Source organism: Electrona antarctica, assembly GCF_951216825.1.
Source record: "Electrona antarctica genome assembly, chromosome: 22".
Classification (NCBI taxonomy): domain Eukaryota; kingdom Metazoa; phylum Chordata; class Actinopteri; order Myctophiformes; family Myctophidae; genus Electrona; species Electrona antarctica.
Genome location: NC_136805.1, coordinates 23,850,291 through 23,874,529, shown reverse-complemented (window position 1 = coordinate 23,874,529; position 24,239 = coordinate 23,850,291). Strand labels below are relative to the sequence as shown.

At 41.6% G+C, this 24,239-nt stretch overlaps 1 protein-coding gene across 1 annotated transcript in view; it reads right to left on the bottom strand.

The window, feature by feature from the left end:
• Positions 1-4,424: 4,424 nt before the first annotated feature.
• Positions 4,425-24,239, bottom strand: part of itga3b (integrin, alpha 3b) — a 42,801-nt gene continuing 22,986 nt past the window's right edge. The window contains exons 3-26 of the mRNA XM_079492701.1: positions 23,000-23,085; positions 21,104-21,353; positions 19,801-19,899; positions 18,460-18,664; positions 15,793-15,986; positions 14,450-14,538; positions 14,218-14,354; positions 14,009-14,098; positions 13,452-13,519; positions 12,985-13,130; positions 12,584-12,730; positions 12,276-12,373; positions 11,501-11,669; positions 11,117-11,200; positions 9,719-9,798; positions 9,323-9,400; positions 8,641-8,743; positions 7,746-7,922; positions 6,983-7,117; positions 6,284-6,397; positions 5,977-6,075; positions 5,687-5,812; positions 5,093-5,264; positions 4,425-4,572 (exon numbers count right to left, since the gene is read on the bottom strand). Coding sequence (XP_079348827.1) covers positions 5,154-5,264; positions 5,687-5,812; positions 5,977-6,075; positions 6,284-6,397; positions 6,983-7,117; positions 7,746-7,922; positions 8,641-8,743; positions 9,323-9,400; positions 9,719-9,798; positions 11,117-11,200; positions 11,501-11,669; positions 12,276-12,373; positions 12,584-12,730; positions 12,985-13,130; positions 13,452-13,519; positions 14,009-14,098; positions 14,218-14,354; positions 14,450-14,538; positions 15,793-15,986; positions 18,460-18,664; positions 19,801-19,899; positions 21,104-21,353; positions 23,000-23,085 — 2,885 coding nt within the window. The 3' untranslated portion in view covers positions 4,425-4,572; positions 5,093-5,153. The remainder of the gene's footprint in view (positions 4,573-5,092; positions 5,265-5,686; positions 5,813-5,976; positions 6,076-6,283; positions 6,398-6,982; positions 7,118-7,745; positions 7,923-8,640; positions 8,744-9,322; positions 9,401-9,718; positions 9,799-11,116; positions 11,201-11,500; positions 11,670-12,275; positions 12,374-12,583; positions 12,731-12,984; positions 13,131-13,451; positions 13,520-14,008; positions 14,099-14,217; positions 14,355-14,449; positions 14,539-15,792; positions 15,987-18,459; positions 18,665-19,800; positions 19,900-21,103; positions 21,354-22,999; positions 23,086-24,239) is intronic.

Below are 24,239 nucleotides of genomic sequence, written 5' to 3'. Positions count from 1 at the left end.
AAACAGTTCATCTGTCCATCTCTCATTTCCTACCTACCGTACAAGATGCGGGTAGAATCAGATCACGGTCACTTCCGGTGAGACAAGAGGGACCACCAAGAGGCCTTCTCCGTCCTGTTCTGACAGGGACCTCCCATATTTTGGGGGATAACGCACAAGCATATGGGGCTGCAGCCCAGGGCACCATATTCGGGGAACACATACAGTGCATCCTTCCAGCGGTGCCATTAACGCAATAAGACCGGAGGCCAATTCTACAACTGCCTTCTAAATCAGTAGTTCTCACACTTTCTCAGCTCGCAGCATGGCATTTAGCTTGTATATCTGATATTTTTGAATAGCCAATGCAAAAATTTAAAATGATAGATGCTTTGCCTGCTTTCTCCTTTTTTCCCCATCCCATTGTGCCTGATATAATTGATCATGTCACCTGTATTTGTGTGTATGTTGTGAATTAGATGTCCCATATGCATGCACAGCTCATATGTTCATTCTAACCTTCCAGCTGTCTGAGCAGATGCAACCAATAGCCTACAGTGCCAGGGCACATTTAGGTCCTCAACAAGGGGCACATAGTTGATAAGTAATTATGAGTTATTGTGTTTTGAAAGGTAATAATAAGACTGTTAAAGGAGGTTCAATCAGGAACCATGTCATGTCATAATGTAGATTTAACCATTTATTGCAACAAATGGAATACAGTTAAACTTGACATGAATGTCTCCGCTCTTAGGATGTTCCCTAATTTTAGCTAAGCAAAACAAGTATACAAGAGTGGGCCTAAGCAATACTTTGATAGACTGACTTGAGTCACCAGATATTAAATCAGAACTGTTGGCAGAGTTACTTACTGCACGATTCCAGCATACAAACTTAGATCCTGATGGGGGAATAAATAAATATAAATACGGAGAACGAGACGTGACTTGCTTCAGACAGGTCATTCAAAAACTCTCTTAGAACACACCCAAATCAACTCATAATACATGCCCATCACAGGTGGCACAGTGTTCATTCAATCATCAAACGGCATAAACAAACAATATTAGTTTGCCCCTTATACAAAATAAAACCGAGTTACAATTTAGAGCACTGAGACTGATCTAAAAGGTGGAGACAGGGGTGGGACAGCTATAAAGAAGCAGCAGAAGTGTAGCAAGCAATTTGTATTTAAAGAAGCCGCCCCTTGAGAGTGTGAGCTCTGATTGGAGTGTAGAAAAGCATGGCTGATTTGGTAACGAGCTGTGATTGGAGTGTAGAAGGGTGTGGGTGATTATTACAGCTGACATCTGTGCCCTGCGTGTGTTTACTTCATGGTCCAGTCTGCACACATGCTCCCACTGGTTTATTGCAGATACCTGCAATAGACCAGTGAGAGGATATTACCAGTCTGCACACTTTATTTTATTTATTTGTGTTAAACTTTAAAACAACCTTTTTATTTAAAGATGGAGTGTTGTGATTTTTGTATTTTCTCCCAGTTTTTCATGTGTTTATGAGGTGACAGTGTGCAATTATGTCTTGCCTTGTATTTAGGGTTTCTTCCTGGAGGCTTAAACCTTGACAGTCAAACGCACCAATGAAAAAAGAAATTCTACATAATGTCTAGTAAGAGAAAGCTATAAGGGGAATTGTAGTGTTTTCATTGCTCATAGGATTTCTGGTTTGCTCATTTGTTTGTGAATTGTGCTTTTCACTTCCAGGACAATGTAATTTATGGTAAGAATAGAACCAGAGAGTTCCTTACAAACAGTTTAATTACATTGAAACAGCACAGTAAAAACAAAACAAAAAACACCAATGTAAAGAGAGGAGTTTGTGCACTGGTTTCAGTCTTCCCTCTTAACTGAATGAGTCAATGGGGCCACTGTGGTGATGTCCACAGATAGTCCAGTGTGCAGAATACCTGTGGGCTCTCAGGTAACACAACACTTGGTCCTGCCACACATTTGTTGATGACTGAATTGTCTCTTCACTGAAAAAACAGTCCAGCTCCATTTGAAGAGTTTCATTCCAAAATGGTATTTACAACATTTGAAAAGGGTGACACCTGGTCTTAAAAAAGACATGCGTGCACACACACACACACACACACACACACACACACACACACACACACACACACACACACACACACACACACTTAGACTGGATCCATCGATGTTCTCAGAATATTGTGTGGTTAAATGACATTTTATCAAAATAGATGCTTAATATTTGGGAGATTAACCTTTAATTTTCAGTGTTGCAGGTTGACCATGATGGGGGCCATGTTGTGAATATGGTCCATTATTAGTGGCAGCTTGTGGATATGCATAGCACGGGGCAATGAAACAACAAAAGCAAAACTGCCTCCCCTTGGCCAGCCTGATGGAGGGGAAAGGAACTGGCCGGAATAACGAGTTCCTTTCACATGCTACGTCCGGCCGGGGAAACTCTCCCCTGTCAGGTGAAAAGAAGCAGATTGGACTCCTCATGCACAGAAGGAAGCATGAGGTCAGTCCGCTTCCCCCCCAGGTTGGCAGAGGAAGTGTAGCGCCCAGGATTACATTAGATAATTGACACTGGGTGAAACAAATGGGTTGCAAAATCGTGGGATAAAAATTAAGAAAAAAAAAAAAGAAACAACAAAAGCGACCGTGGCAATATGCATTCAGGTTCAAAAGTACTGTAGGTGTTCATGAAAACCAGTGGAGCCGAGTTATTCCTTACCAGTGTTGCGGACTCTATTTCTTTCTCTTGTTCATGAAATCAGCCCATGCTATTCTACAAGTCATACTGTATCTGCTATAGTTCACAATCATGACACTTCCAGACAGACACATAACAACATACATTATTATTCCAGTGTTGAGACTCCCCATATGTGATTACTTGAGGATAGCCAGTAACTGTAATCACATATACAGTGTAATAAATTGCAATCCCTAGGACCACAGTGGTTTCAAATGCACTCCTCATCAAATGTTGACTAGATCTGAGCGTGGATAAGCGGATTTTCAGAAGTGGATAAGTAGATCTTGCTCATCTACATCAGGGGTTCTCAACGTTTTTGGCCGGGGACCCCCGGAAATGCTTTGGCAATGTCTCGGGACCCCCGCCCCGCCCCCTCCCGACCCCCAATATAAATTGACTGCTACAATAACCTTAAACCATTTTGGGCGGGAACCCCTTTTGGTGTTTTAAGCATTGTTATAATTTAGCTATTGAAAAATAGCAGATCTACAAGCTCATAGCGCGCCACCGAGTGGCGCGCTACGAGCTTGTAGGTCTGCTATTTTTGAAAAATCGTGAAAATAAAATTTAAAAAAATAATAATTTGGGGACCCCCTAAAATAATTTGGCGACCCACAGAGGGGTCGCGACCCACGGGTTGAGAACCCCTGATCTACAGAGGCCCATCATGGAATGTTTGCAGCCTGGTTACTACTGTATTTGTTCAGCGGCACAAGATGCCACCGTGGTGGAGACGTGATGACAAAGGGAAAGACTATAAGTTTATGACCTCTTGTGGTGTTGTGTCCTTTGCCTAGTAACCAGTCTGTGAGCATTATGTCATAAAGCCTCGATGTTCCACTATTGGAGTGCTGGCAGCATATGAGACACATTTGTAGGAGAAAACCTGGAGAATGCTAAGATATGCTGGATAAATCTAATTATGCACTTAAACCATTTCAATGTGCTCTGTATTTGTTTCCAGAAAGCAGGGAGAAAGGCTTCAATTTGTCAAGGTAGCTTGACAAATACACAGTTAATGCTGCCAGCAAAATTGTGTTTGATAAGCTAAGCTATTTACTGTTTGCTAAACATCAACACAAACATTCAAATAAGGCACTCGTGTTATTCATTCATCACAGAATGTGTGTTGGTCAACAGTACAAAATAATCTCTGGGACTACTGCTGTAGGTTTAATTACCATGCAGAGCCTGCTGGTTGTTAAAACCACAAAGTGATACTCAAGGACAGAGCTGAAAGAACAATTAACAATCACAGAGAAAATCATTCCTCTGATTAGAGACAAAACAGACATAATAGATTACCAGCAGGAAAAACAATAAAAGAATAGAAATATATATGCAAACGGCTTACACAAATTCTGCAGCAGAATACAACTATAATAAAAATCATTTACAATTTGAACATACCACCTTTTCCAATGTACAACACTGCATTCATCAAAAATACTTTACAATCTCTGAAACAAAACTGTTTAGAATATTGCACTAAAGAAAGGACAATGTCTTGATGAAACTCACAAACAATAAAGTTCCAGAATGAATGAGCCATTCACAAATGGTCCATATGCCACGACACGTGGCACGATATGATCAACAGGCCCAATGTTCTCTTCGCTTGGCCAATGTCAAGAAATTGTGAAACGTTTGGGGTTCAACGTTGAGAGTTCAGTAGTAGTAATGCTGCATCTCTGTCCAGTTAGTGATCCAAAACTTTTTCTGCGGCTCCTCAAGCTGAAAGCCCAGGTTGAACTGGTAGCGCTCAGCCTTGCGGATCCTCACCCCCTTATGCTTTGGCATGATTCGATAATAGATGGTCCGCTTGAAGAATCCAAGCTGTTAGAACAAGGATTAGGATTAATGAAGAGGGAAATATTTGGGATAATACTCTGAATTCATGTGGTCTACAAGTCAGAGGCTGCGGAGGAAAAGTCAAGTTGTGTTAAAAAAGAATGCATTAGTAGCCGATGAACAGTAGGAATCGAGTTGTGGATTTATGCTGCATTATCTTGCTTACAAAAAAGCAGAAAATGAATGGAAACTATGCTCCTGCTGGTGTCCAAACGTCCCCCAGCTGTGCAATAAAAACGGTGACTTCTACAATGGCTACAGCTGTCATAGTCAAGCCAGGCTGAAGGTTAAAGAGCAGATAAGCGAGATAGTTAGCGGTGGAGTAAAAGGCACAGTATTAGGCTGAAAAGGAAGCAGAAAGGGTTTCAGTCAGCCAGGAGAAGACGACACTGCGTTAGCAGTAAGGAAGAAGGTTACAGTAGAGTAAGAACGTGAAATCAGTCATTCCCTGCACTTAGCCCCACTACTAATGTAACTGTATCCATTTGATGGAGTCAGATATTACCCAGAGCCCCTATCGGTGTGTGCCGTAGGCCCCCACGGTAGAGGGGGGACCCGGGGGGGCCTCAGTAGTCTTCGGTAAGCCTCTCTGTCTCAGAGGGCTGGATCTTCATCTCAGCTTTCTGGGCTTTGGCTTCGTACATCTCCCTCCTGCTCGCCCGCCGGAAGAAACCACACTGGGGGAGGAGGACGTGGGGTGGGGTTGGGGGTGGGTGGGGTTGGGGGTTAAATAGGCAGCTCAACGCGGAGGTCGCAGACAGTGACGCCTAAATTAATATACAATATGTCATTTTGACGTTACACATGCTCTTGAATCTGCAAGTTCTGAATCAACGATCACAGCATGTAGACCTTGTAGCATGTGGACCTTTTTTTTAATCAACAAGAATCATGACGGTGGTAGACGAAAAGGAAAATTAGACTGATGTTTTTTTGAGAGGCGCTAGCCCCTGATGATGTATGATGATAAGAGCGCCCCTCACTTCACACGAGTGTGATTTTGTTTTTCAGGTCTGCAGTTTGTGACGTCCAGCCAGCCACCACGGGTTGTTTGACCCTCTTCTCTAGGCATAGGATGAATGAGTGAAGGTATTCTTACCTTCCACAGGATGAGGCTGATGACTCCTAACAAGAGGATCCCTGCTACCGCAGCCACTATGACGATCCACAGTGGAACCTCGTAGGGAGTCTCCTCACCCAGCACCGGGTAGATTTCCACTTTGAACTGTGGGAGAAAAACAGAAGTCAGTCAGAAGACTGGCAGCATAGTCCTCCTCCTCATCATAGTCATCTTCATCCAGGGTTTGATTTGCTGGGGGATCCATGTCTGATTTAGATATATATTTCTTTTTTACCAATGGAACCCTGATGGTCAGCAGTACCACGCACCTCTCTGTTCACACTGTCCATCTTGATGGTGGGCTTGTCAGTGATCAGCTTCAGCGTGGCCTGACCATTGACCTGTACCCTCCCTGCATTGGGATAGTCCTGGGAACAGACATTAGACTAATTCACTAACTGCTCCACAACCTGTGGAATCCACAGGTTCACAGGTAAAAGTCTGTATATTTTAAGTTTGACTTCAAATCAGTATCAGAATTATTTCTATTCGTGTGTACGCAAATAGTGAAATAGCTGAGTGTGTTATTAGTTTATTAAATAAATGTGCAGTGCTCCAGCCTGTGAGCTCTCTGACCTCTAGCAATGTGCTGTTCCAGACGCGGGACCTGACGATGACCTTGGCTGAGGTATTCATGTTGAGCAGAGGGCAGGTAAAGGTCACACAACGCGCTGAGCCCAAGGAGCAGTCCTTCAGAAACAATGCATATTAACACAGCCATATTATGAGTGTTCATTTAACGCTGAAAGTGTACAACATATTTAACCAAATGTAACCTGTAAGGATTGGAAATCAGTGTCAATACTGCCATCAAGCTTTGCTACACACACATGCACACGTTTTATCTAAAAAGGTGTGATCTACGCAAAGCTGTTTCCTTGATTGTAATGATATTCTACTCAATGTTCCCTAAAGGTTGTACTGCACACAGCAGTTTTAAACTTCCACTCAGTGATGCACAATTAATCAAAAAAGATCAAGATCTAGATTCAGACACCCATTTTAAGCAAGAATCATGCAGCACTAGTTGGCTGTCCAATTAATTTGAGTTACTCTTATGTTTTTGCTACAAGAGAGAGAATTTAAGAGAGGTTTAAGTCAAGCACTTTGATGTTGTCTGTTTAAAGCCACAGTAGTAGGCTCCAGGCACCACATTTTGAATGTAGTAATTTTCAGCAAATACAGACTAAAGACAACAATTCTTGTGGAGGAAAATCGAGATTCACATTTGAGCATGAATCGTGCAGCTCTTATTAAGGCAGTGGCCGCCCTCACCAATTTAATGTCTTCTTTTCGATTTGTTGTCAGTGTGATGGCTGCCTGCGGTTCAAGTATATGTGGCTGTACGTTGTTGTCGCCATCGCCCAATGCGATCTGTCGCTTGGGACGCTTGCGCTTGCCCTCGGTCAACTGGAAGACAGGCGGGAGACAAAGGAAAACAAAGAAACACATGACATCACTGGGCTTGGTGCTAAATAATTGCTGGTTTCGATAAAGACATTATGGTCTTCCCAAAATAGCATTTCCACTGTCTATACTTAAGCCAAACTCAGAATGGTTATCTATTTTTGACCCTATGAGTAAGCGTTCTTGTCTGGCCGAGGTTTTTCCAAATATTATTTCTGAGAGACGGTGGTTTTGGCACGGAGGAGTTTTCACACTGTACGACCTCGTGCACACTGCTCAGCTTACCGCTGTTCACAGTCACTGACCTCAGAACAGCAAGTAAGGACACAAGGGTAAAGAAAGTAGCCAGGGTGGCATAGTACACCCTGTTTGCTCCATTTACATAATGTTGCGTGTTCATTTATTGTGAGCTAGGATTGTGTTTCACGCCTCACTGCAAAGTCTGCAGTTCTTTTGCCCTTTAATTTAATTTCCGTTAATTTCAGTTCAGTTCATGGCCAATACACCACAAAGTTGTGTTAGGTCTCCCAACTCTCTTCTAGACAGACAGCATGAGCAGCAAGATCAACATTGTTTTTGCCTTTCAGGGAAAATCTTAATTTCTCTTCATCAGAATATAAACTTCACTTACAGTGAGGTTTAGTGGATTGACAACACCATCACCGGGAACACAGTGTGTCTGTGACGTCCCCTTGAAGACGATCTCCGTCAGGTAGAGAAGCCACTTGCCGTTGGTCACCTCGAAAGGCCAAGAAAACTCCACAGCCAACGTTCCCATGCTACCTAAAGGTGAACCCAACACTTCCACCTGGTGGGAACAAAAGTCATCACAGTCAATAAATTCATGGATGGGATTCACATGCTGTGTGATACAGGAACTTGCAGTGGAGCTTTGCAGATTGCATTAAAAGCTATAATATGACACAGATGCGTCCTCAGGTCTAAATGGGTTAAGAGATTGTTACGGGTGAATGCTATGCCATCCCGGAAGTTAATAATGGTAAATCACACTGGCTGCTAAATCCCTTAGTAACTGACAGGGCTTATGTCTTATAACATGTTGTATCCCTCTGTCCCTAAATAAATCACATTCAAACATTCAAATTTTGCTCTCTTCTGGTTGAACTATATTTCACACTGGCGTGCCTTGTGTGCTTTTGTTCACTTTAATTGCTGGACTGTGTTCTTTTTTTAATGCTTGTTTTTGGCTGCTATTCCTTGGCCAGGTCTGGGGAAAAAAGAGACATCAATGTGACTTCCTAGTCAAATGAAGGTTAACAAAAAAAAGAGACTTTGTGCAACGACCGCTAACAGTAGATCTTGTCTGTGAGCTGATGACCAGACCACCAGACGTAGGTCATCAAATAAACCTTCCCTCGTGTGTAATAGTAAATCTCCCCAGAATAAATCTGCTGATTCCAGCGGGCCGTGTGGGGTTGTTGTGGCCACCGTGGCTCTGTGTACCCACGCAGATGCAACATAAAAGCCCTGTTGTAATGTGGTCTGTGGTGGTGGAGGTGACTCACGCTGAAGGTGTACTCCACCAGGCTGCCCACGTCACTGCTGCTGACCATGGCCGACTCCCCCACCACCTCGCCACTGAAGGAGGTCTGCACCGTTGACTTGTCTCTGCAGGGGAGGGAGGAATCGAGGATGCTTAGATGTTAGGGGACGCTTAGTCGCTTTCTATGTAAAAGACGGTAATAATTTAAAACAACAACAACGAAACATGATATTGTCAAAGTCCTAAGAGTTAAAGGGGTATTTGACATACACTTTACAGGGGCTGCGCATGTTTTACTTTTACTTCGATACAAGCGTCATGCGTTATGGACAGAGGCTTATATCATTATATTTTATAGCGATTATTCTGTCGATTACTTCTTCTATAATTTAGCAGTGTTTCTCTGTAATCTGTTTTATATTTTACATAACAAATTGATGTGAAAAAAGTAGTCTGAAAGTGTGGTTAACTAATTAAGTCCTGTTTAATACTTCGTTGTTCAAATAAAATTGCGAACATAGCCCATCTACAAGCTCGTAGATCTGCTATTTCCATTATATATAATTTTTATAATAATACAAAATTGAGGAGAAAAGTGAAAGTTTGACAATTTCCCATTGATTAATAGTGATTATCAATTATCTTTTCTAAACGATTAAATGCACCGTTCCAGCCTTGTCATTCACTTGAACTTGTGTACTCACATGGAGAAGGAGGTGAGGATGGTGTTCTCAATGAGAAGCGCCACTGGAACAGCCACCAGGTCAAACTGCTCACTCAGACTGAACCAAGCACACACATCATATTAATATCGCTTCCTCAGTCATATTGAGTTATTATTAGTGATGTAAAACAAATGTAAAAAGAATTGTGGCACAATTGCGATAGAAACTATATCGATGTTGTTCCATTTCCTCAAAATTCCCTCCAATCTACAGTCATTTTGTTTTTGTTTCAATATAGTATGCAATCAGGATCAGTCACATACTGCTTGTTGAACCAGAACTGGGACTATAACAAGATTTTTAAATTACAATTGTACCTCGGGTATTATCTCTACACAGTAGTGTCTGTATGCAGATATGTTTAGTAATACTTACGTGGACAGGAGTAACTGAGATATAATCTCTTGCGTGTCCAGATTGATCTCTGTTGTCTCAAAAATAAGCTGCAGTGCTACCTATCATAATAAAAGGGACAGAGACACAAAGGGAGACTGCTCACAAAATACATTTGAAATAATGTTGTTTAAATTAGTTTTAAAGCTGCACTGGAGAGTTTGCACACGTACGTTGTGGCAGCGCGAGGTTCGATAATTGCACCGCTGTACAGCATTTGAAACAGGGATGGTGGGCTAATCTCATAACTCTTCAATCCTTTATGATTTAGACCAGGGGTAAGCAACGTAAGGCACGGGTACCAACCAACATTGGCACAGGGTAGGGTGATGATCACTGGCATAAGTGTGTGAGAGGATTGTTCTTTTTAGTCAAAGAAAAATGTCAATTAAATGTCCCCTCACATGTGCATGCAGATTACATCCTGCACATCATTCTCCATTCATTCAAACTCTGAACTCTGACTGGGGAGGGAGTCTGGGAGAAAGGTGGAGTTAGTGCTCTCAATCTAATGATCATTATATTCTGATGTTATAGAAAAGTAAATTAAGGTTGTTATATCGCAAAGGAAAATATAAGTATTTTATTTTGATGTGGTTGTGGTGTCATAATTATTAAACTTAATGTTGATATGACTATCAAGAAAATAAAAACCTGCCTCACACATTTTGCTTATAATTTGCTTTAAATGTTATTTTATAATTTATATACTTTTTCAATAATGCAAGCAAACTAAACTACAATGAAGAACATGAAAGAGATGGATGAAAATACATGAGAAACCAAGCTAAACTTAAAGCGGTACTATGTAACTTTCTTCTATGTATAAAGTGTCATTTTGTCCAATCTTATGCTAATACAATATAATTTATACAAATGGGAATATTTTTTCTCTCTGCTCTTCTTTTTTTTTAAGATATTGTTTTTGCTTTTTCTGCCTTTATTGATAGGTTGAAAGTAGACTGACAGGAAATGGGGAGACAGAGATGGGGGATGACACGCGGCAAAGGCTGTCGGGATCAGGAGTCGAACCCGCGGCACACCGTCAGGCTGGCTTAGCAGCCTAGGTGGCCAGACGGTTGAGATAACCGTCCGGGCCTCTCCCTGCTCTTCTGTTGAGACATTTAGATCCCGTGTCTAGGTGAGACGACCTTTGTCACGACCCTGTTTCTGGTTTGACACAAATTGTGACCTGAAGGTCAAGATTCAATGAATCTTGCGAGGCAAGGCTCTATTAGCTCAATGGTAAAAATGTCAGCACTTGCGCAGGAGACCGGGGTTCAAGAGGAAAGTTACATACAGTGCAGCTTTAACTCCAAATCAGGGAAGACAAATCAATAGCATACATTGTAGTGTTGGTGTGTGATTATTAAAATGTACCTTCTCGTTGCCCTTCAACGGGTTGCCCAGTTCACATGTCAATGTACTGTCCTCAGAATGACACTCAATGACATCACTGGGGTCCTACGTATGACAGAAATGAATGAAAAGAGAGCAGAAAATGTATGTGAAACCAGTGGGTTTTTGTGAGAATGGTGTCAACATAGGCCACTGTAAAGAAAACTAAAACTAAAAAACAGACACTTTATCTAAGCTAAACCAAAGGCTTGGGAAGAAACATTTAATTTCAATAATCAAGGACACAGTTTCTCAAAGTGGGGCTGAGGTCTGTCAGGGTTAATCTGGATTAGGGGTTAAAAAAAATAATGAAAATAATGAAAATGCAATAGTTAGTAGATGTACGCTGCCCTCTTGTGGACGTACCTCGGACCTGACACCAGAGTACCGGAGTGTGTCAGGAATGGTGACGTTTAACATAGCCTGGTGTGCGTCCTCGGCCAGCTTCCCTGGAGCAGGATAGTTGGTCACCTTCACCTTCAGCATGATCTTCTTCACGTTGCTGTTGTAGTGCAGTACCTGGCGCTTGTCTTGTCTGAGCATGTGGACAACCGTGCACAAGTAGTCAGCAAGCAGTAGGTTGTATGGAATTATTAACACGAAGCATCATTTACTTTAATCCATTAAAGGTATATTCAGTGATTTGACTTAATTCAAATATCACTTCTTTTTTATTTTTTTCTGGATAATCCTCCCTACTATAGAGTGTGCTGACCATATAAGGAGTTCCTCCCTGTCCCCAGTGAGCCCCTGGGGTCAAAAAACCCTAGTTTCAGTTTTGGTGGCGGGTGGCAAAGCCTTCATCCAATCAGGATGAGAGGGGCCTTCCTCCAATCATGATCATGATATTTACTTCCAGGGATCCCCTAGAAGTAAATATATGAGTTAAAAATTCTGCTATTTTTGAATAGCCAAATTATGAAATGACCCAGATGCTTTCCTAGATTGAAAAACTATTTTGTTGTTTGGCAACAATTAATTTTTCTATATCCGTCTGATGTCGGTTTTCTCATTATCATTTTATCCGGTGTACAGTAATTCACTCCCTCCAGCACCACACATTCAAACACAGTTTTGAGGCGTGAAATTCAGTCGGCTAATTAAACGCTTACGTGCGTGAATGAGAGGGGCCTTCATGTACCTGGGGTAAACGTCTCCCTCCGCACTAGCATATTCAGCTGTCAGCTGCAGGTTGCTTGTGCACTTGTTGTCTAACCCACACTCCCTCAGGAAGTTAATCTGTGGAAGTTAGCAAAACAGTTAACGAGAAAGTCATACCACACACACACACACACACACACACACACACACACACACACACACACACACACACACACACACACACACACACACACACACACACACACACACACACACACACACACACACACACACACACACACACACACACACACACACGCTATATAAACTCAGCTTTACAGTATATACCTCGGTTCTTGCTGTGAGTTTCTGCTTCTGGCTGAGACTTGGGAAGGAGTCCAGGTTCTGGAGGGCGCGTCTGGATTTGGGTTTCTGCTCTTGAAGGGACACATTGAGCGAAAAGACCACAGGCTCCAGCTTGTCCCTCACATTTGCCTGCAGAATCAACCGAGGCTCTTAGTTCACGTCAAAGAAGTGTCTATAGCTATTATAGTAGGTCAACGCTCAAAGGCAACAGATATTGCCTTTCAATCAGTGTTTGCCAGATCTTGCGAAATAAATAAGCAACCAGGTATATGAAAACAAGCCCAAAAGAAGCGACTAACACATGAGCACTTTAAACCTATATACATTGGCTATTTGAACAGTTACAGTGTGTATGTGTGTGTATGTGTGTCTCTGTTCCTTACCGCCACAGTAAGCTGCAGCACCACACATTTAGGTTTGTGGGAGGGCAGGTTCAGGGTGCCTGTGAAAGTGTCATCTTTGTTTTCTGCGAACAGAATACGAGCACTCTTCCTCCTGTCCTTATCTGTCTCCACTGTGTACTTCACCGCTACGGGGGAGATTAAAAAACACAAGAGAGCTAATCTCTGCTGATCTCACACAGGGATCAAATCTTTGTGTTGGTCATAAATCCAGGAGAAACTACTGGTTGAAGTGAGTACACCGAAGAGAAATTAATAAATGGTCAACAACATGTCCACATTCTATGAAGATTGCAGGGATATTACAGTACATGACTTCAGTATACACGTTTACTGTTTATCTTTTTTACTTTGATTGTTAATAAGGGAAGTCTTTAAATAGCAAGACTTATACACATACCACCTGTGAATATATATTTTTTTAAAAACATGTAAAGGAGGACACTTACTGATATCTTTCTTGAAGTCTTTGTTGCCATTGCTGAGCGTGTAGCTAAAACACAACTTCGCTGTAATACTGCAAGAGACAAAGGACTGCCATTATACAAACAATAAAATGGCAATGATATATGATGTCATTATCGCAGAGGTTGCAGGATTTCTACTGTATTTCACAATCTACAAATGTAAGATTAGAGGGATATCAAAAAACATCCATCCCACAAATTTGCTTTATTTGCAAACAAGATTAAGTTGCATCCTGTGGCTGCAAAAATCATTTTAAAATTACAGTAATGAATATACACGTTTCCAATCCAATCCACTTTATTTATAAAGCACATTTAAAACAACAAAACGATCTATGTCCCCGGGATTTCAGCTTTGTGTTTGTCATTAACTACTACAAAAATTCACAACGAAATTAAATCAGGTCTCCTTTGACTCCCTGTGTGGTCTGATGAGTTGTGGTGGTGATTTGTTATGTTTAATATTTATTGTAAACACATTTCTCTTTTGAGAAAAGACAGAATAAAAGGGATAATATAATACAATAGAATATTCTCACCATGCTGGTTTCCCTGGGGTACACTGGTTGACATCCACAATCGATGGTTCTACAGTGAAGTTCTTGAAGAGATGGACAACAGGGCGAGCTCTGAGAAAACAATTTAATTAATTAAATAATGAATTACAGCAGCAATGTACAAAACACATAATATGATACAGTAGATATTTAACATTCCTGGGTTGTGAATATCTTTTCATAATTACTACCTGAGCAGGGCAATGCGGTCATCAAGGGATCCAACTAGGATGTCTGGGTATCGGTTACCATCCATGTCCATCCCCCCGTTGATGGAGTAGCCAAAAGTCTGGAACCCGCCATTGCCCACTGACTTACCCTCAATCACCTGTAGATGGTGACAAAGCCACAGAGGATGAAAACCGATAGCTGAATGCAATGTGAGTTTATATCCACCACAGTGAATATCCACCAGGCTCTTACCTGACTTGGCTCCTCCGAGATTCCCTCCCTACTTCCTGTCCATATATAGACTTTTCCTGTATCATGGAAGGGGGCGCCCACAGCAAAATCTATGTAAAAATAGGGATAGTCATTAGTCAATGAAAGAATGAAGGCTGCAGGAAAGACTGTAATGGCAGCCTTGTGTAAGCAGTGTGTCTGCCCTCTAGGTGGCACAAGAAAGCTACTAGGAGAATACCACGATTAGTTGCAATTATAACTTCTCAGATAATAAAATTGCTGCATTTGTATTAAATAAACGTATAAGATATTGAGGCAGGCAATAATGTGTCTCTTATTATTGTATACTATTTGCAAGATTTAAAAAATGCATAATGCACTGCTTTGACTGCTGGATATGAACATTTATCACATGCAATACCTGGGCAAATGCCACATACACCTTTTCCTGTTAAACAAAGCATAATCACTGTGTAACTCTAAAATAATGACTTCCTTTCCATAGTGTAGATAGATCCAGTGTTTTACAATGATGGATAAATCATATCATAAATCCCACACAACGTAGAATAATAACTAAGTAATTGCTTATTTCCCTTACATTCACAATCAGAGCCATACCTCAAAGCATATGACCTGTATTTTTAACATCTGACCTAAAGAAAATTAGTGATTTTTGTTAAATAGCTCTATATTCTGGTTGTAATCAATGCTGTTTCTTCAGTAACTGGGGTCTCCCTGCCTCTCCGACTCTTTAGTAAACAGAGAATGCATTTTTAGGTCAGGATACCCAATAGACCATATTCACATAACCACCTTTTTGGCACTTAAATGCTGCGATTGTTTTGGATCACCACTAGATGGCGCATCACTCCAAGATGGCGGCAGCACGTTCTATGTAACACCTCAAACAGCGCACGCACGTGTATACATGCATGTGCAGTTGCACACACATGCACCCTGACATACTGAATGAATATGTTATTAGTTACTAATATGATAGTAGATCAATATATGAGTAGAATAGGATAAAAACAAGTTTTTGTTTTGTACAGCATGATATTTTAATGGTTTTTTTAAGTAACCGGAAGTTACGTCATCACTCCAAAATGGCGGAGGCACTGGGCGCTGGTTGTTACTATGGGACTTAATGGGAGTTTCGTCTCGTTCTAGAATCTCTTTGGTGGCAACGGGGTGGCATTTCATTAACTTAATGGCAAGATGGCCACCATGTGAATATGGTCTATTGTATCCATTCAGGAGAGAGATAGTAAAGTGTTACTATCAGAATATACAACATTTTACAGTGATGGGTTACGTTGATGGAACCGAATGTAAAAAGAAAAAAAAGAATAGTGATATACCTTGGAATCCATCTTGGTTGACATCCCCAATGGCGGCCAGAGCCAAGCCGAACCCGGAGTCCACAGGGCCTTTCAGCACAATTTTAGTGGTCTTCTGGAAAGATCCGTTCTCATTCATGAAGACGTACACAGCTCCACCCTCGTATTCATTGCGGTCAAAGTAGAACGGAGCGCCCACAATCAGGTCGTTCCAGCTAGAACAAACAAAACACACAATGATTAAACACCCACCTTTTGAATTATAAACAATATATAGTTTGTAACTGTTAGGTGCTTGCACATATGCACACATGGCATCAACGCATGGTGTTCTGTGCTGGCACACTATACACTCTCTAACCAGACTCTATCATTTGTTTATCTGTTGGTTCACTAATGTCTTTCTTCTGTTGTAGTGCCTATCTATGCTGCTATGATCTATGCTGCTGGTCTAGAGACTCACCTGTCAATCACTTGGCTGCCACACCCTGTGTCAGCCGTTCCTTGATTGAGTGATTCGTAGCAGGCTAGAAAGAGGAGCTGTGGAGAGCAGCTCATTGTCTCCCAAACACCCAACCTGAAAAGTTGTGTTCCCTTGTGTTCTGTTGCTCTTGTTTTTCTTTACTTTCAGTTACTGGGCTGGTTGTAAGTATTCGTTTGCCGTTTGGTTTTTTGGTTAGTTTAGTTCTTATTTTGGTTTTGGTAGTTTATGGCGAGTCTGGGGACTCCGACATGCACATAGTGCATAGCTCCCCCACTTATAAGTTTACCAGCCCATATCTTTGTTTGGTAGGATGCCTAGTTAGGTTTTGAGTTTATCAGTTATTGTTTCGGCAGTTAAGTTAACCCTTTATTTATTAAGCTATTCAGTGTTTCCTTGTGTGTTGCATTCCTGGCTTGTTTGGGGTTCAGTGTCCATTTATTGCCCGATTTTTAAATAAATTTGGTATATTTTTGGTAAACTTTTAAACTGATTGTCCTTATTATGTCATGGTCCTTGGTGTTCGAGCCAATTTTAAAGGGCCGTAACAGTAACAAATCTTAGCTTAATATTCATAGTTGCCCGTTGCTTTATAGTTTTGGCTTATTTCTGTAGTAGTTGCTTATTTGGGCTTGCTTTCATGATTCATTTAAAAAAATAGCTGATAGCTCAAGTAGTGAAACTGGTTGCTTCTTTTGGATTTGTTTTCATAGACCTGGTCGCTTGTTTCACTCACAGAATCTGGCAACACAGCGCTTCACACAAACGGATAGCATTATTTTCGCTAGTCTTGCTTTGGAGTTGATTTGGAGACTGGAGTTGATTAGTATTACATATATTAATTGAGTTGATATTGAGAATATGGTATTTAGTTCACACACCACACCAGTAGTCAGCCCTGAAACATGACGAGCAGACTAGAAGTCCACTCTACAGTGGAGTAATTTACCCCCCTCATCACTACAACATGGATAGCGTCGCTCCCGACATCGGCAACCGACCGGACATGTTCGGTTCTTCATCAACGGGTTCCGACGCATCGATCAGGCACTTGGGCGGCAAGCGACGGGAGCTTCTTGTCGGGGAGTCTCCTGTGGACAGTCTCACGACTGGAGACTGCCGATCGTCAGGGCAGTGTGGAGCTGGCTTAAGGGTCCATTTTATTTAGTTCCATTTGTACAATCTCAGAGATATGTGGGTCCTTGAAATTAAAACGTTTGAGAACCAATGGTTTACAGGGGAACATCATGCCAGGACTATGATGTCATCATGACAGACCTTATCGAGGCTGCTGAAGAGTAGCAGCCTCCCTCCTCTAATCTTTACATCAGTCATCCATTCCAACACTACAGCCCAGAGCTACAGAGCACTGATGCATTAAGATCATAAGATTCACATAACACCAGATTCCATAGCTAGCTACACCAGAGCTACAGAGCACTGATGCATTAAGATCATAAGATACACATTCACATAACACCAGATTCCATAGCTAGCTACACCATGGACCAGAGCTACTGAGCACTGCTGCATTAAGAGCATAACATACAGATTCACCAAGATTTTATTACACATAAACAAATACAAATTATTATTAATGATGATAATCATTATCATAATAATAATAAATAACTGTTGGTTGCTGGCTTACATCTTGTAATTAGGAGAACAGAGAGAAATTGTTTTTCTTTTTGGTAAATAGATTGGCTCTTCAGTTCAGATTTGAACACCAGAGGGCGCCAGAGCTTTAGGTAGCAGGTGCCAGGCGAATCTACAGCAGGAGCTGAGAAGGTGTCTAGACCTATAGAGTAGACTTATTTGACAGTTCATAAACATAATTGCCTTGACATTCTGTGAGTGGTGGGATACACCATTGTCCAGAACCAGCACAAAAGCCTGCCCGGGCTCTGCAAGCGGAAGTGTCCGTCAGATGTATCTCCCGGTATTTTTCTGACCAATCACAACACTTATTTCATTCACAGAGAATGTAAACTGATTTGTAAAGCATCAACATCATTTTCTTGAGCAGTACTTCTGCCAAAAACTAATGATAGCGTCTACAGCCTAGGTCAGCGTAGGCCCAGCGTGCACTGCTCTAGTAATATCAATGTGATATGATTAAGTGCTAATAAGAAGATTATTTTTGGCTACAATACTGTGTAGACACACTCTGTGGTGAATGGGGTATCCCTAATGTGGTAACGTACTCATCACTGTTGAGGTCGGTGACAGCCAGGCTGCTCCCAAAGTACGAGCCCACTTGTTTTCCAGGGATGACCAACGCTGGTATTAACATGGTGCCTTCCTGCCTGCCCAGCGTCACGGAGCCCTTTGATTGGTCCCTGGGAGACCCCGTCACCACTGTGTATTCATCACCAATCAGCAACTTCTTCTCCTCCACAACGGCATAACCTGTGAAACCCGACGTTAAGATATTGTATTATTATAAGCCAAGTAAGGTTACTACAGTAACTACAGTATGTAACGCTTATTACTACTCAAGTAAGGTTACTACAGTATGTAAAGCTTATTACTACTCAAGTTTAAACCATTCAGGCCTGACGTCGAAATTAAAAAAAAAAGTTTTCTAAATCATGACAATTTTCGGAAAGATTTGAGGCACATTTTAACGATTTTTCAAAAATAGCAGACCTACAAGTTCATAGCGCGCCACTCGGTGGCGCGCTATGAGCTTGTAGATCTGCTATTTTTCAATAGCTAAATTATAACATGTTTAAAACACCAAAATGGGTTAATGGTTAATGTGGTTAAACGCTAACGTGACATGGATGCGTTCCAGGTCTCAATGGATTAAACAAGTACATCGGTCGGTTCCAATTCGTTTTCTTCTGGGAAAGGGTCACGTCATATGTGACCAATCAGGGAAGGACAACTGTCCAAAGGTTGACTAACAGAAATATCCCGAACTAGATAAAGTGCCCCTCGGGGCACAGGTCTCCACCAGAGCAGGGCAGGTTGTGGCCTCCTGGTGGCGCTATAATAGGCCAATGTGAAAATGGTGATTTCTTCTTATGCCTTGGATAGCAATTGAATGATTTGAGGCATTTTGTTCCATTAAAAAGGGATTTGCAAAAATCCACATTCGGCCTGGTGGAGACAATAAAGTAAAAGAAAATACACACAGGGGGAAGGGTCTCCGTCTCTGTAGTGCAGATATAGCTACCGCCCCACAGTGGGACTAAAGTGATGATTGACAGGGAATCTATACGTTGTTTCCTACTCATTATAAAAGTGGGGGTTCATGTGACACACTATTTATTGAAAATAGTGTGTATATAAACAAGTTTGTTCTGGTTCTCCCTCAGTACATACAGAGAGTGTGTGGGGACCGACATTGCAGTTTTTTGTATATCATACTTTTAATTGTTACCTTCTTTGTAACACTTCTGGACATTAAATCTGTGATTGGTCAATGTATTGTAGTTTTTCAACTATGTAGAGTGAGTCAGAGTGTTACATTTATATACATTGCTGGATCTATCCCATTCATCGCAGAAGCTAGAGGAGCCAGAAGCTAGAATACATACCCATGTAATTGTCGTTTTTTCCCATCTGTCCAAACTCCTTATTGTTCACGTCCCACTGGCGTTCAGGATCTGGATCTCTCCACGTAACAAGAACATTACCTTTATAAAAGATAAACCACCAAACAATGTTATTACTTGCTTCCTACAAAATTGACTGCTTTTCCCAGACAGGGAATAATCCTATTGTTAGAGTAATACTCTGTAAGCACTGTAGTTTCCGACGGGTGGTAATCCATGTCTGCCAAACCTACCTATTATTTCAAAGTTAAGTCACAAAACACACACTTTTTAGCTTTATAGATGTAGCCAAGACTGCATGCTTGCCGTACCTGCACCATACCTGAGGAATTGTTGTTTATTTGGTGATTACTGATTGGATGTGACAATTAATGTTCAGATAACTGGTCTTATGTGGTTAGGTGACTGGTTGGATGGGATGAGCTTACAGAAAACAATAGTTTTGTGTTATATTTTTAGCTATAATTTGTTTCTAGTATGCAACATTGAAGATAGAACTGTAAACTGTATCAGTGCAGAATATATAAAGACTAGAAAAAGTGCCCTTCTGGGCACAGGTCTCCACCAGGAGGATAGGACTGTGTGAGATGTTTGGCAAAATGTTTAGGAGTAATATAAACATGTTTGCCTTTGATGGCAATTGGATGACTTGAGGCATTTTGTTCCAAAAATGTGTTTTGCAAAAATCAACCTGTTGGTGGCACTATAACAGGCCAATGTGAAAAGGGTGGGATATATTCCTCAGCCTAGTAAGAAAATGTGTGAAAGATTTCACGTAAATTGCATGCTGCGTTCATGATTTGAGGCTTTTGTTCAAAACGGGGCAATCTTGCAAACTGTGAAAGCCAATTATAGCCAATTAGGATGGAATATGAAATATCGGACAGATCCGACTTGAGCACATGACCATAGAGATACTGTGTAACGATTTGTGAGATTTTTGGACAGAATCTGGAGGAGTAATATCAAAAAATGTGTTTTACAAAAGTCGGCCTCCTGGTGGCGCTATAACAGGCCGTTCTGGAAAATGCGGGGCAGAGGTTCATCGTTGGCATCCAGGGAGTGTGTGTGCAAAGTTTGGCATCGACCGGGTTAACGGTGCCGGAGATTAGCTGGTAACAGACGGACGGAAGGACGGACACACACACACACACACGGACGGAGTGCAAAACATACTCTCTCCCCATGCCTTCGGCCTGGTGGAGACAATTAAGTGCATGAAAGAGGAGCTTCTATAAGGTGTCACAAAGCACTCTTTCTCTGTGGGTAACTCTTTGGTGCCCACCTTGCCAGAAGTAGCTTCCTGGAGTGCCCATGTAGATATCAGTGTCAGTCATGCCACCGGAGATGCCCATGTTGCACATGCCTTCCATCTCATAGTCGTTATTGGGGTTGCACTCCCTGGGCTCATCATCCTGCCATATGTCGCCGGTGTCGTACGTCAAGTCATTGCTCCTAATGTAGCACTTTCCCACCATTCGCCGCTGCTTCTCGTAACCTCCATCGATGAGCTTCACATATCGGTGGCCACATGCCTGTACAGCAGATACGGGTGTATTATACAACATGCTTTTGTGTTTTACAAAATGACCTATGCCAAATGTGGCTACCTTATGTGGCTGCCCACTGCACCAGAGTGTATAGTTGTCTCTCTATAGTTGTTAGAAATTGCACTCTGTCCAATCTGACAACCTCTAAAATCAGTTTTCAGTTTTCAGATCAATGCAATTGAATTGTAATGGCTTTATTTACTTCCTGTATTCACAATGTTTTGGTCACATAGAATAGACTTTCAACAGGCCTGACCTACTGTATGTGGGGAATACATATACTAGTGTAGGGACTGAGTTGATATTTCTCCTTTTTGCAATTAGTTCTTTATCCTGCGCAGCTGCACTTGAACCCACTGGGGTTGGCTGTGCACACCAGTAGCCTTTTATCAAAGCATTTCAGCATTACATTTCTTACTGCAGCTTGTGACTTTGACACACAATACCATAGTCTTACTCCAAATAATACAGTATTTGCACCAAGTAACAATTTACTATTTAGGCATTTAGCTCTTATCCAGAGCGACAAAGTGCAAGACTGGAGTAAGTGGCATATGAACCCTATTCAACAAACAACAGGGTAAAGCAAATAAAGTAACTAGGATACCAGGTAAACATCAAACCTAGCAAGTTTCTAAACAACATTCTTACATTTGTGTTCAGGCAAAGTGATTGTCTAATCATCATATCATAGGCATTGTTTTCTTCTGAAGAAAGTGTAGTATTTACACACATTCCATGTTTTATCCCTTACACATTATTTAATCATAATTCATGTTTGCAGGAATAATGTTGGTAAATTAACAACTTAAAACGCTATATGTCATTGACTGGGGTCTGCATGGCAGGGGTGGAAGTTGGTGCCCTCCTTTTTCCCCTCTACAGTACACCATCTCTACAGTACACCATCTCTTCACCTTTCCCCTCTACAGTACACCATCTCTACAGTACACCATCTCTTCACCTTTCCCCTCTACAGTACACCATCTCTACAGTACACCATCTCTTCACCTTTCCCCTCTACAGTACACCATCTCTTCACCTTTCCCCTCTACAGTACACCATCTCTCTTTTCCCCCTCTACAGTACACCATCTCTTCACCTTTCCCATCTACAGTACACCATCTCTTCACCTTTCCCCTCTACAGTACACCATCTCTTCACCTTTCCCCTCTACAGTACACCATCTCTTCACCTTCCCCCTCTACAGTACACCATCTCTTCACCTTCCCCCTCTACAGTACACCATCTCTTCACCTTTCCCCTCTACAGTACACCATCTCTTCACCTTTCCCCTCTACAGTACACCATCTCTTCACCTTTCCCCTCTACAGTACACCATCTCTTCACCTTCCCCCTCTACAGTACACCATCTCTTCACCTTCCCCCTCTACAGTACACCATCTCTTTTCCCCCTCTACAGTACACCATCTCTTTTCCCCCTCTACAGTACACCATCTCTTCACCTTTCCCCTCTACAGTACACCATCTCTTCACCGAAAATAGCCTGTCTACAAGCTCACATGTGGATTGGCTATTTTCTCTGAATTATTTTAGGACATGACTATGACACCATATGGATGCTAGGGAGCATGTGGTTAAACTTGAACTTAAATGGCGCATTATCTCACCATCACCCGTCCCTCTGGCGCGTCTCTCTGGCTGGCCACTGTCACTCCGAGCCACATGCCCTCTACCATCTCTGACTCTGGTTCGGCTGCAAAAAAAAGATATACACTATGAGTTGAATGTGGGTGTGATAGGAGAGAAGCATTATGGTTATCAGGGCACAGCGTACAATCTGCACGATAATTGCAATGTGGTTGATCCTGCTCATTCTCCACTCTGACTAATAAAGTATTCAATCAATCAAAGTGTTCAGTACAGTATAAACCTCTTTCTTCTGAACCAAAACCAAAACAATGATTTCGTCCTGCAATTCAATATACAGAGTAAAATGAGATCACACAAATGGACCAATTTGGGGAAAATATGTAGGCTAATCAATTTCACACTTTTTGTTTTGTTTTGTTTTGTTTTGTTAAAGTAGGGTTCCTGTCAATACGGCTCTGCTTTATGATGAAGATTATGAAGTGTGTGCATCACACAGACATTCTGCACTACATCTAGATAGCACAATGCAATACAACTTCAGTTATGTCACACCATCCATAGCCTCTGAAACCCAGACGTTTTTGAAATAGCAGAGCAACTAAAACATTCGTCAAGGTTAGGCTCACTTTATGCTTCCTCATAAGACGGTGTCGCTGCCAAAAAATAGCCAATCTATAAGCTAACAACGTGTTGTGGATGCAATGCGTTGTGAGCTTAAAGATTGGTTGTTTTTAGTTGGCCATGCTATCGTATGACATTAGCATGCTCACACTCACAGTTAATATATCCGTCATGCTCCATTGAAACCCAGATCATACCCTGGCAAATGTTCACCACAAAAATGCACGTGAGAACACCGACATCAAACATCAAAAGTGACGGAGAATCCCCTTATTATGGTTAAGGCTTTCAACCTCCGGGGGCTCTATTCACCTGCAGGTAGTAAAGGTATATCACTAAATAACCCTCAATTAAGATGGACTACTCTTTCAAGCCTTTATTTTCCATTGAAAGCATGCTGTAGAGAAAGAGTAAGGATGTGCTGAGTAATAATGCGAATAGGAAGTGCTTGTGGCTCTTCAGCTGTCGCCCAAACTCTTACGCAAAAAGAATTAAAGTAAACTGCAGGGGACTTGTGTCTGATATAATTAGACATCTGCAGACATTGGGGAGGAAGTATAAGTTTCTGTAGATGAAAATCTAGCAGGTACGAAATGTGGGTCAAATTGTGGTTCAGACTGTCTATCTGGAACGGAA